At 36.3% G+C, this 12691-nt stretch overlaps 1 protein-coding gene across 3 annotated transcripts in view; it reads left to right on the top strand.

Annotated features, from left to right (window-relative positions):
- The window catches only part of Ptpn4 (protein tyrosine phosphatase non-receptor type 4), a 144846-nt gene that overhangs the window by 54363 nt on the left and 77792 nt on the right, over positions 1-12691 (top strand). For all 3 annotated transcript variants that reach the window (XM_021633250.2, XM_021633249.2, XM_021633248.2), the window contains 3 exons: positions 7378-7420; positions 7514-7592; positions 12272-12316. In XM_021633250.2, the coding sequence (XP_021488925.1) occupies positions 7378-7420; positions 7514-7592; positions 12272-12316 (167 nt within the window). The remainder of the gene's footprint in view (positions 1-7377; positions 7421-7513; positions 7593-12271; positions 12317-12691) is intronic.

Genomic DNA, 12691 nt, shown 5'->3' with positions numbered 1-12691 from the left:
CTTTTTCTTTTTTCTTTTTTTTCCTTTTTGGTTGTTGTTGTCTTAATAGCAAATATAGAAACATACCTCACTTTCTGTTTATCATCTTTCTTATATACAGATAAGCTTTGGATTTGTGAAGTTTGTAATCTTAAAAATTTACCACAACTCTAGCTTTGACATAATATATTTGGTTTGGTTGCTTGATTTGTTTTGTTATTTTGTTTCTTTTTTTTTTTTTTTTTTTTTTCTGTTTGCCTTTTAAACAGGATATCATGCTGTAGACCAGGTTTGCTTAGATCTTTCAATCTTGTCTCAGTTTCTAGCGCTGGGTTACAGGTATGCTTTCCCACTGATTTAATATAATGTATAACAGTCTTTAGTAAATATATTTTAATGAAAGTAATGAATAATATAATATTCATTATGCATAATTTTTAAAGTAGTTAAAGTTCCTTAGTGGCCTTTGTCATCATGCTATTAAAGCTTTAAGTTTATGATTCTTGTACATTTCTCTTTTTTGTTCCTTTTCTACATTGAATTACAGCATCTGTCAGTAGGACAAAGATTAGATTATAGATAACTGTTGGCTTGATTTTCCTTCAGGTTCTCCTGACAATTTGCATTGTGGATATATTTTGCTGGTTCATCTTTAACCTTGTGATTTTCAAACTTGATAGTACATGAAAATTATATAAGAGGAGATATAGTACAGGGCACATTAAGACGATCATTACTTTTACCAATGTGTGATTTGGCGTAAGTGGCTAAAATACTTTCTTGTATTTCAAATGCCAGTATTTATCATACTTTAGAATCTTATTTCCAATTGCTCATATTTCTTTGGTCGGCTTCTGAGTGTCCTTGATGATGATAGTGGGCCATGTCTTAACCTTGTTTGGGAGAGAATGACAGAAGGAACCAAAAGAATATTTCAGAAAGCAACAGCAGTATGTACAGAAATTCAAGGTAGTCAAGGTCAGTAGAGAAGAATGCTATATTTGAGAATTTTCTTAGTTTCATTTGACTGTAATGTAGAAGATAGTAAAAGATGAGCTTTAAGCAGTATGTGAGACCGTAAAGTTCCTCTTAATCCTATATATGTCTAGTAGTGTAGCTACTGACTAATAAGGTAGCAAATTAAAGATTGTTGGAATAATGAAATAACTTTGAAAAATAATTATTAACCAGGTTTTGGTGGTACATGCACCTTTCATCCCCTCACTTGGGAGGCAAAGGCAGGAGGACCTCTGAGTTTGAGTGAGTTCCAGGATAGCCAGGGCTACACAGAGAAAAGCTGTCTCAAGAAGGGGTGGGGGAAAGAAGAAAGAAAAGTAATAATTGGCCCTGGGGAATGAAGAAAGTGAGTGCTAGAGCTAAGTAGGAGATAGTCATAGGTTGTCTTGACTTGGTTATAGATAGTTGAATGAGATTTCAGGTAAGAGACTTAATTAAACTCACTGATTCTAGCAGCATTTTGGAAATTCTAGGTGATTTCCCACTTAGTTTTCTATATGGTTGCTAAATTATGTTGATTTCCAGATTTAAAAACTACCTTTTTCCTTTGCATAAACCCCAGGGCATCCAATTAATTATGCCATAATCTTGTGTTTTGACAAACTCTTATTCTAGTAGTTTGCTTCATTATTCCTAATATACATTGGTAAATTATTATAACATCTAGGCAGTTTTAATTTTTCCTGTCCAGTCTTTATTCTTTATTTGTTCCTCATTATTTTTTGTTTATTATTGCATAGCAATGGATCACTAGTACAGAGCTTCATAGAAACTGAGTTAAATCACAACTTCTGGGAGCTACAAGGATACCAAAAGAGTTTAAGGCCAGCCGTGAGGAGGCTCTATCTCAAAATTAAAAGTATAGAAAATGGATATTAGACATAATATAGGATAAACATACTAAAATCTGAACACCTAAAGAAGCTGAGCAAGGAGACCCTGGGTAAGATGATCAATCCTCATTCAGAAAGGCAAATGGAATGGACATCAGAAAAGGGAGAAAACAGGGAACAGGACAGGAGCCTGTCACAGAGGGCCTCTGAAAGATTCTACCCTGCTGGGTATTAAAGCAGATGCTGAGGCTCATAGCCAAACTTCGGGCAGAGTGCAGGGAATCCTATGAAAGAAGGGGGAGATGGACAGGAGCTTCAGAAGAAGAGCAACAGAACCAAAAAAATCCAGGCCCAGGGATCTTTGCAAAGACCAATACTCCATGCATGGAGATGACCAAGAACCCCTGTAAAGATGTAGCCCATAGCAGCTCAGTACCCAAGTGGGTAGCCTAGTAATGGGAACAGGGAGTGTCTCTGACATGAACTCAGTGGCTGGCTCTTTGATCACCTCCCCCTGAATGGGGAAGAGCCTTACCAGGCCACAGAGGAAGACAATGCAGTCAGTACTGATGAGACCTGATAGGCTAGGGTCAGAGAGAGGGGAGAAGGACCTCTCCTATCAGTGGACTAGGGGAGGGGCAAAGGAGGAGAAGAGGGAGGCAGGGTGTGATTGGGAGGGGACGAGGGAGGAAGACACAGCTAGTCTACAAAGTGAATAAGTTGTAATTAATAAACAAATAAATTAAAAAATTAAAGTATAGAAAAGCTTGGAAATATGGTTCTGTGGTAATGCATTTGCCTAGTATTTTTAAAGCCTTAGGTTCAATTCCTGGAACCACAACATAGATAGATGATTGATAATTATCAACTATTGGTAGTAATACAGTAAAGATAATTTCTTGCAAACAGTCATTTGCTCTTATAGTTTCAGCACACAGGACACCCAGGAAGGATTATGAATATTTTTTTGTATGTATATGTATGTGGCCACAAGTATGCCATAACATACTTTTGCTTGTCAGAGAACAGGTTGGTAGTAGTTAGGCCTCTCCTTTCAATATTTGGGTCTCAGAGATCTAACTTGGGTGGTCTGGTTTGGTGGTGCCTTTATTTACTGAGCTATTTTGCTGGCTCTCTACTCATTCTTTAAAGTTTTGCGCTGGCTTTTTGTTTATTTTGGTTTGATTTGGTTTTTGTTTGCTTTTTGGTGGTAGTGAGGCACACTTGGGTTCTGTGTATATATATATATATATACTTAATCTTTTAGCAAAAGTTGGTGTGACTTGTATGTCTGTGCTTGTTTCGACCTTAGCTTCCCACTGATTTCTCCTTTCAGAACTCATTTTCAGTTATCTTAAGTCCTGACTTTCTGTCTTCTGACACCTCAAGCACCTTATCTGCCTCATAAACAATTATGCTCTTGAACAAAAAAAACTAGAGAAGTGTAAATATCATCTCCTGCAGTTTTTCTGTTTACAAGACTAGCCTTGCTTCTTTTTCCAGTTTTGGTTATTTTTAACATCACTTGGTACACCTGTGCTGATATGTGCATGCCACTAACAACTTGCAAGAAGTTTTAAGGGCTTTTTTGAAAATGGAATCTTAGGAAGATTAGTAGAAAAATCAAATTAAAGGAATACTTCCAGAAGGTGGAGAGAAAAAAAGAGTTAAAGATATCATTTGAAGAAGTTAATAGCCCAAAGCTTCCCAAATTTAAACAAACATCTGGGTGGTTAAAAACTATTGACAGTCAGTGTGGTGGTAGTGCACGCTTTTAATCCCAGCACTCAGGAGACAGAGGAAGGCAGACCTCTGTGAGTTCGAGGCCAGCCTCGTTCACAGGTGAATTACAGGACAGCCAGGGCTACACAGAGAAACCCTGTCTCAAACAACAACAAAACACTGTTGGCAAAAAACAGAGACTCTTGAAAGAAGTGAGAGATAAAGGAATCAACAGATACTGAGGATCCTCAATGCAGTAGGTGATTTCTTGATAGAAAACTTGCAAGCCAGAGTAATATAGTTAAAATACTGGCAGGAAAGAAAGCACATTAACTGACAGATCTTCTATCCAACAAAATTACTTCAAATGTGAGGGAGTGTCGAGTATGACACCTGTTGACTCAGCACTTGGGAGGATTGGAAGGTAAAACCAGGCTGGCTACATAGTGACATTTAGTCTCTCAAAATAAAATATGGTGCCAGAGGCAGAGGGTAAGGCATTTTCATCTCAAGTAAATTACAGCTGAGGGGGTTCATGACCACTAGACTTAGCTTAAATGTTAGGGTAAATTCTTCTCATTGAAATGGAAAGGGACTAGACAGTACACCAGGGCCATACTAGAAGTTTTTCTTCTGTGTTCATACTTTTGTATTGCCATGGCAATACCTGAAAGAAACACTGAAGAGAACAATTGTTTGGCTTACAGTTCATGAGGTGTTAGTTCTACGACAGGTAGAGTCTAGTGGAGCAGAGCAGAGCACTTCACATCTCAGTTAATGAGAAAGCAGACAAACATGGACACTAGTGTTTAAAACCCAGTGGCAGCCATTGAGAGTCAAACCTATATATTTTGTTTTTACCATAGATGGGAAGTATTCAAATACTTCCAAATAAAAAATAAGTATTTAGTAAAAAAGAAATCAACATTCGAGGAAAGTCAAAACTATGAAGTAGATTTACCTAACTGAATAAACCATATTTTATATTGGGAGGAACAACTTGTAAAGATAAATCATACCAATCTTGGGGTTAAAGAGATAAATTGAAGTTTTACATATGGATTGAATATGCCAGGGTTTGTTACATTAGTTACAATAAATGTTAAACATCTTTCAAGCTGGGAGACAGCTTGATAAAAGTGATAAAAGTGCTTGCCATGCATAATGAAGACTAGAGTTTGTTAAAAGAAACCCTATGAAAAAGCTTTACACAGAAGAGCATGTTTGTAATTCCAACAGCGAAGACACAGAGACAGTAATAGTCCTATGATTTACTGACCTTGTTTCAAACACTAAAGTGGAGTGTCAGCAAGATGGCTCAGTGGGTAAAGGCATTTGCTGACATACCTGATGACCTGAGTTTGATCCCTGGGACCCACATGGTAAAAAGAGAGAACTGATTCCTATTAGTAGTAGTTTGACTTCATTATGAACACAGTGGCGTATTTTGTGCCCCCCCAATAAAATGTAATAATTTTTTAAAGTAAGGTGTTGAATGATTGAGGAAAACACCCAACATTAATTTCTGTCCTCCACATGCACCATGTTCCGCACAGACTCCACTGTGGCATGATTAGAGACATACAGTCCATGCAAGAAAAAAATGTACAATTTTGGAAATTATAGCTACCATAGTTAAAAAAACATAATGGCACTCACTAGCTAAGATACAGTGGTTGCTATGGGAAGTTAATGCTTTCAACATAGCAACAATAATATTAAGTCTAATGTGATAATCACACAATCTTTTTCTAGTAGAACTTTTCCCAGAAAAAGAGCATATACTGACCAAATTGGGCCACTCCAAATCTTCGTGAGAGACCCAATCACAAAAGAGGCACACAATTGTCCTTCAACCTTCACATACATCCATACTCATGTGCACACACACATGCTCATGTATGCACATAGGTATACCCTCATATATGTGAGCATGTATGTGCACTTGCATATACAAGTATGCACGCAAAAGTAAAATAGGAGAGCTTATAATTCTTGTTTTCAAAATGTACCCCAGGCTTGAAAACATTTCTACACACAAAAATTTCTGCTCAGATGTTCATGGTACTATTATTCATAAAGAGCAGAATAATCTAACTATCTAAAAGTGACATATCTATGGACTGGAATATTAATCATCAATAAAATGCAATTTGTGTTGGTTAGTTTTAGTTGTGAACTTGTTAGAATCTAGAGTCACTTGGGAAAGGAGTCCCAAAGAGGGACTGTCTAAGTTGGACTGTGGGCATGTCTGTGTGAGATTTTCTTTAGTTTGTTAATTAATATGGGAAGAAAGAGACTAAGAGTAGGTGGCATGATTATCTGGGTTTGGGTCTTGGACTGTATTAAAAGGGGAAAGTAAGCAAAGCACAAGCATGTATGTCCTATGTTATTGCTCTTTGCTCTTGACTCTGGATGTGATGGAAATAGCTAGCTGTTTCAGGCTCCTGCAGCTGTGACTTCCCTTCTATTGTATACTTCTATAGTGGACCTTGAACTGTGACCTAATACAAACCCTTTCTCATTTAAGTTGCTTTTGTCAGGATATTTTTATCACAACACCTTAGAAACAAAAGTAAGACACAGTAACGTAGCACTGTTCATTCATTAAGATGGCACTAATTTAAAAAAGCTTATGTTGCTAGGTACAGAAGTGTGGTGGCTCATGCCTGTACTCATAGCACTTTAGAGGCCCTGCCTGGAGCTTTATAAGTTCAAAGCCAACATTAGCTCTAACTACTGAAACCATGTCTCAAAACCAGAGCCCAACGTACATTGATTTTGAATTTTTTAAAATTGTGATCAAGATTAGCTGTCGTTATTTAAATGCTATTTATTCCCTAGTTGTGAACTTACTGTCAGTTGCCTATTTTTATATTAATATTGGTCTTTTTCTTGTTGATATATAAGATTTCTTCATGGGTTGCTTTGGTTTTTGAATTTTTAAAAAATATTTACTTATTGTGTGTGTATATATGATGATGTGTACCTGTGCCACAGCACATGCATGGAGGTCGGTGGACAACTTTTGAGAATCAAGATGCTCTGCCATGTAAGTAAGGGATTAAATTCAGGTCATCAGACTTGGCTGCAAGTACCATTCCCACTGAGCCATCTTGGTAGCCCATTCCTAGTTTTTCATTTGTTCTATTTTGTTTTGCTATAATGATTTTTTTTTACTGTAAATGCTGTAATTTCACAGCCTTGCTTCACCCTCATAGTTTTAATCAGTCTTGTTTCACTAATGTCATTCATGATGTTGCTAAGTTTCTCAATGCTTATTGGTAGAGTAGAGTATTTCTAAGCTATGTGTTCACATTTATTTAAGTATTTGGGTTTCTTATATCAGAATATTTTAGTTTGAAGGAGAACTGAACAAGAATATCAGGCTTTGGGTAGATTATACTCACATTTAGATAATCATTAAACTAAATGTAGTTTTTGACTATGTTAGTTTGCTGTGATGCAACACTCTGGGCAAAAGTTAACTTGGAGAGAAAGGAGTTTATTTGGTCTGACAGGTTACAGTCCATCAAGGGTCATCAGGGCAAGAGCCTGAAGCAGAAACCTTGAGGGACGTTTGTTTACTGGCTTGCTCCCCGGGTTATGCTTGACTGTCTTTCTAGTGCAGCCCAGGTCTCTCTCCCTAGGAATGGCACTACCCTTCTACATCACTAGCAATCAGGAAACAATACTGCTTCTAATTTAATTTCTTTTTCTACCTAACCATTTTCCAAAATGCAGTCTTCAAGTGGAACAGATTTGCAAATAACTGATAATGCTAGTTCCTCAGGGGAAAAAGAAATCTCTCTTCTTTATTTTTCAGAGGTGGCTGGATCCAAACAAACCAATAAGGAAGCAGCTAAAGAGTGAGCATACTATTTACTTGATGTTTTGCAAATATGCCTTATAAAGATAATGGACTAATATAATCTGATTAATTAGAGCTATCTTAATTCTAGGAGGATCTCCTTACAGTTTGAACTTTAGAGTCAAATTTTTTGTAAGTGACCCCAACAAGTTACAAGAAGAATATACAAGGTGGGTTTATGGAACTGTTTCTTTTGAAAACATTGTCAAAGATTTAATATGAATAATTGGTGTCTATCCTGTTTGTCCTTCTGAGTGAGGTTTCATCGTCTTCCCTAGGATCTTCCTTGTTTAGCTTGTTTGGACTAGAGATTTTAGTATGTTTATCTTATATGTCTTATATCTACTTAAAAGTGAGTATATACCATGTATGTGTTTCTGCTTCTGGGATACCTCACTCAAGATTATTTTTTTTTCTAGTTCCATCCATTTGCCTGCAAATTTCATGATTTCCTTGTTTTTAATTGCTAAGTAATATTCCATTGTGTAAATGTACCACAATTTCTATATCCATTCCTCAGTTGAGGGACAGTTGGGTTGTTTCCAGATTCTGGCTATTACGAACAAAGCTGCTATGAACATGGTTGAGCAAATTCAGCATATTTTGGGTATATGCCTAGGAGTGGTATTGCTGGATCTTGAGGAAGCAGTATTCCTAATTTTCTGAGAAAGCACCAGATTGATTTCTAAAGCAGTTATACAACATTACATTCTCACCAGCAATGGAGGAGGGTTCCATTTGGGTCCTCTGAAAGACTACCCGTCAGGGTATCGAAGGAGAACTGAGACTCAGCCAAACTTTGGGCAGAGTGCAGGGAACCTTATGGAAGAAGGGGGAGATAGAAAGACTAGGAAGGGACAGGAGCTCCACAAGGAGACCAACAGAGCCAAAAACAAAAACAAAAACAAACCAAAACCAAAAAACAAACAAACAAACAAACAACAACAACAACAAAACAGAGCCCAGGGGTCCCTGCAGAGACTGATACTCCAACCAAGGACCATGCATGGCGAGGACCTAGACCCCCTGCTCAATTGAAGCACATTGGCTGCTCAGTGTCCAAGTGGGTTCCTAGTAAGGGGATTAGGGGCTGTCTCTGACATGTACTCAGTGGCTGGCTCTTTTATCACCTCCCCCTGGGAGTTTGGGGTGCAATCTTGCCAGGCCACAGAGGAAGATGATTCATCCAGCCCTGATGAGATCTGATAGGCTAGGGTCAGAGAGAAGGGTAGGAGGTCCTCCACTATCATTGGACTAGGGGAGAGGCATAGGGGCAGAAGAGGGAAGGTGGGTGGGACTAGGAGGAGACGAGGGGGTCTACAGCCAGGATACAAAGTGAATAAATTAATAATAATAATAATAATAATAATAATAATAATAATAAATTCATTAATTAAAAAAAGAAAATTGAAATTATTGAGGCAAAAATAAATGACCATGATAAAAGTTTAAACTCCAAAAGTGGCATATAGAAATGTTTATAAATGTTCCAAGGTGACCGTTTCCTCCATGAATGGGAGAACTTTCAGGAATTGGATACCCAGAGCCACCTCATTCAGCCACAAGCAGCACTGCTAAAATTAAGTGAAGAAATGAGATGGCACTGGATCATATTAAAGGCTTATATTATATTATATTATATTATATTATATTGAACAGTGAGAGTTTCTGATGTGTGTATTTTCATGCAAGAGCATATTTCTGTTTTTTATCCCTTTCTTTTCATTGAGTAGAACATAAATTATATATATATATTATATATATATAATATATATATATTTGTATACACACACATATGTATCCATCCATCATGTGCAGGATGTGTTTTTAACTTTTAAGTCCAAAGAAAATACACTGAACTTTATGAAAGATGTTGCAGGGATAAAGCATATTTGGACCTCTACATGCCCATCTTTTTGCCCATTCTAAGTTTCAGCTCATCACATCTACTTGAGAAAGTGCTCAAGAATGATCTATGTTAGACAGCTGGAATATCTATGTTAGACCACTATTCGAATTCAAATTAATTTTTCTTGATAAACAAAGTTGTATTTACTTTACCATTATAGCTCTTAGGCTTTGTTGTTGCCCCCCTTTCTTTTTTTTTTTACCTCTTTGAAACCATACTTTATTTTATGCCTCATAATACAGTTACACATTAAATTTAGCAAGTATGTTGTTAATGTTAAATATTCAAAATAACCATATATCATTAGAAGTAATTCTCATTATACTGAAAATTTCCTTAATTTTACATGAATAATTTTAATTATAAAACAGTATAAATTACTTTTTATTTCCAGCTACTTACAATAGCTTGAAAGAAAGTCACTGAATATTTTTTGTTGTAGATTTTAGGTAATCAGACTTTAAATGTATAAGAAACAAATTAAAGCATTAATAATTTAAAATTGTATTTCTAGCACTTTTATGTTTGTATTTGTTAGCATGTTATTAAAATACTGTCAGGTATATGATCTTAGTTATTTTTCTTATTGCTTAGATTAAATACCTGACGAGAAGCAGTTTAAGAGGGACTCATTTTGACTTGGTGTTTAGGATTGATTACAGCCCATCGTGATAAGGTAGACATGGCAGCAGGAGAATGAAGCTGCTGCTGTTACTGCATCTGTAAGCAGAAAGCAGAGAGAACAGGAAGTGGGATGGGTTATCAAATTTCAAGGTCTGCCCCTAGTGACTTAGTTCCTCTAGAAAAGCTCTGTCTCTTTAAGGTTCCGCATCTTTTTACAACAGCACCACCAGCTGGGTACCAAGTGTTCAAACACCTGAGCCTGTGGGGACATTTCACATTCAGACCAGAGCTAGGTTCAATATTTAATTCATTGGATTTCCTATTGGAACCTAAATAGCATGCACTGGAAACAACGAGAGTATATTTCACTGATAACTGAGTCAGAACTTGAAGAAAGTAAAACCGTGTAAGCAGTTGAGAATTGACTTCTGCTCAAGCCGACAGTGTAGGAGACTTTGTTTGTATTAGAAATAATGTTTAATTTCAAATTTTCTTACGTTTTAAAAGTATTGCTTTGGTAAATTGTGGTACGTGACTGCATTTTACTTAGTCATTATACTATGCAAAAGTGATTCTCTACCCTGATTAGTAAGTTAGAATTAGTTAGGAGAGCCTTAAACCTTACTAATTGTCCACACCTCTAGATGTTCTCATGTAATGTGACTCAGATGATACCTGAGTACAGATATGTATCCATTCCTCAGGTAATTCTTGTATTATAGCAAGGAAGCCAGGACTAAGAAATGCTTCAGTGTGGGGCTAAAGAAGATGGCTCAATGTTAAGAGCACATACTGTTCTTGCAGAGTACCCTACTTTGGGTCCTAGCACCCATGCCAGGTGGCTCACACCTGCCTGTAATTCCAGCTCCAGGGCATCCAAGGTACTCTTTTTCTGGCCACATTTACCATGTGCACACAGCCATGTGCACATACCACACACTGATACATACACACATAGACAATGGTTTCTGATTTTGTTTTTCTGGGATTTCTGTATGCAAATTTGCTAGTTTCTAACTCTACATTTGCTTCTTGTACTTTTTCTTTGCATTTTTTTTCTGTTTATGTGTTTGTTTTGTCCTATTCTGGTTTATGTGCTTGCTTTTATATTCTATTTATTATTATTTATTTAGATGCCTGCTTTCTAATAAGAGAGAGAAAAACAAGTGTGTAGTTGGGTGGGTAGGAAAGTGGAGAGGATCTGGGGGGGAGATGGGAGAGGAGAGACCATAATCAAAATATATTACATAAAACTGTTTTTGTAACAAGGACCTTTTAGTTTTTCCTTCTTCTTAGTGGTGTTAGGCCTTGTGCATGCTTAGCACATTTTCTGTTAGTGACTTATGCCACATGCCCCATCTTTAACTTTTGATTATGAGATCAGTGTAGATATGATATAATTGTACTGACTTGAATTAAGTAAACAATATTTATGTTTTGAGTTTTGACTTTTCAAAAGTTGAGTAAAGTTCTTAAACTCCCAGTTCAATGTTTAATATTATGACATTTGTTTTTATGCCAATGTTATTCAACACTGGTGATTTTGCCCATGTACTGACTAGCTTACCCACTATCAGGGACGGAAGAACAGTGCCACCTTGTAAGCAATCTCAGCAGCGTGTCACATCATACTGTTGTTCATATTAAAAGAAGCTGATCGTTTAACCACTTTAATACTAGAGTTTTAGTAGAAGAATGAATTCCTTTAGTTTTTTTTTTTATGAAAGAGCTTTATTTTTAATAATTATTTTATTTTATTACAGTTGTGTTTTGACTGTGTGTATGTCTGTGTGAAGGTGTCAGATTCCTTAGAACAGGAGTTACAGACAGTTGTGAGCTGCCATGTAGGTGCTGAGAATTGAACCAGAGTCCTCTGGAAGAGCAGTCAGTGCTCTTAACCACAGAACCATCTCTCTAGCCCTTAAAAGAGCTTTTCTAACTCCAGTGGAAGTGGATCGTAGTTTTTCCACAGGACGCTTGAGAACAAAATGATGTGCACGTAGGTCTGTCCATTGTATTGCCTGGCTATTTCTACAGAAATAGCCTTTCATTGGTTTCTAGTATGCACTTTGCTCCTAAATCATTGATGCTTAAGTTGTCTATGCTTCCAGTTCTTCTTGCATGGACCAGTCTCTAGACCATTGTTCCCAATCCTGTTTCTGGCATTTTTGCTAATGTGCACTTATGTTGAGTTTATATATGCTAATGTGTAGATAACAAAAGAAAATATTTAAATATTTAATTTTGTTAATTTTAAGTACAGAGTATATGTGAATGCAAATTGATGATTCTAGTAAATATCTTTTTTTTTTTAAGGTATCAGTATTTTTTGCAAATTAAGCAAGACATTCTTACTGGAAGGTGAGCTATTTTTAAGAGTTTTCTTATTGTATAGTTTTAAAATATTTTAAATTCTGTATTATATAGCTCATGACTGATTGCTATAAACAAAATTTTTAAATGGTTATATGTAGTATTAGTTCCTTTGTCAGAATTCTGTAAGGGGTTTCTTTTGTTTGTTTGTTGAGACATTGCCTTACGTAGCCTAGATTAGCCTCACAATGGCAGTCATCTCAACTTTGTGAGTGTTGGGATTATAGATCTGTGCCACAAAGTTTAGCTTAATTTAATTGTGGTTAAAATGAATGCATAGAGAAACTTTCAGGGTCAGTAGTATAACATAAACTATAGTACGTTTGAAATTTTATTTATTTTTGGGTTATATATTTTCTCTTT

This window comes from Meriones unguiculatus, chromosome 18, assembly GCF_030254825.1.
Source record: "Meriones unguiculatus strain TT.TT164.6M chromosome 18, Bangor_MerUng_6.1, whole genome shotgun sequence".
Classification (NCBI taxonomy): domain Eukaryota; kingdom Metazoa; phylum Chordata; class Mammalia; order Rodentia; family Muridae; genus Meriones; species Meriones unguiculatus.
The sequence above is the reverse complement of the archived record's forward strand: the minus strand, read 5'-3'. Positions and strand labels throughout refer to the sequence as shown.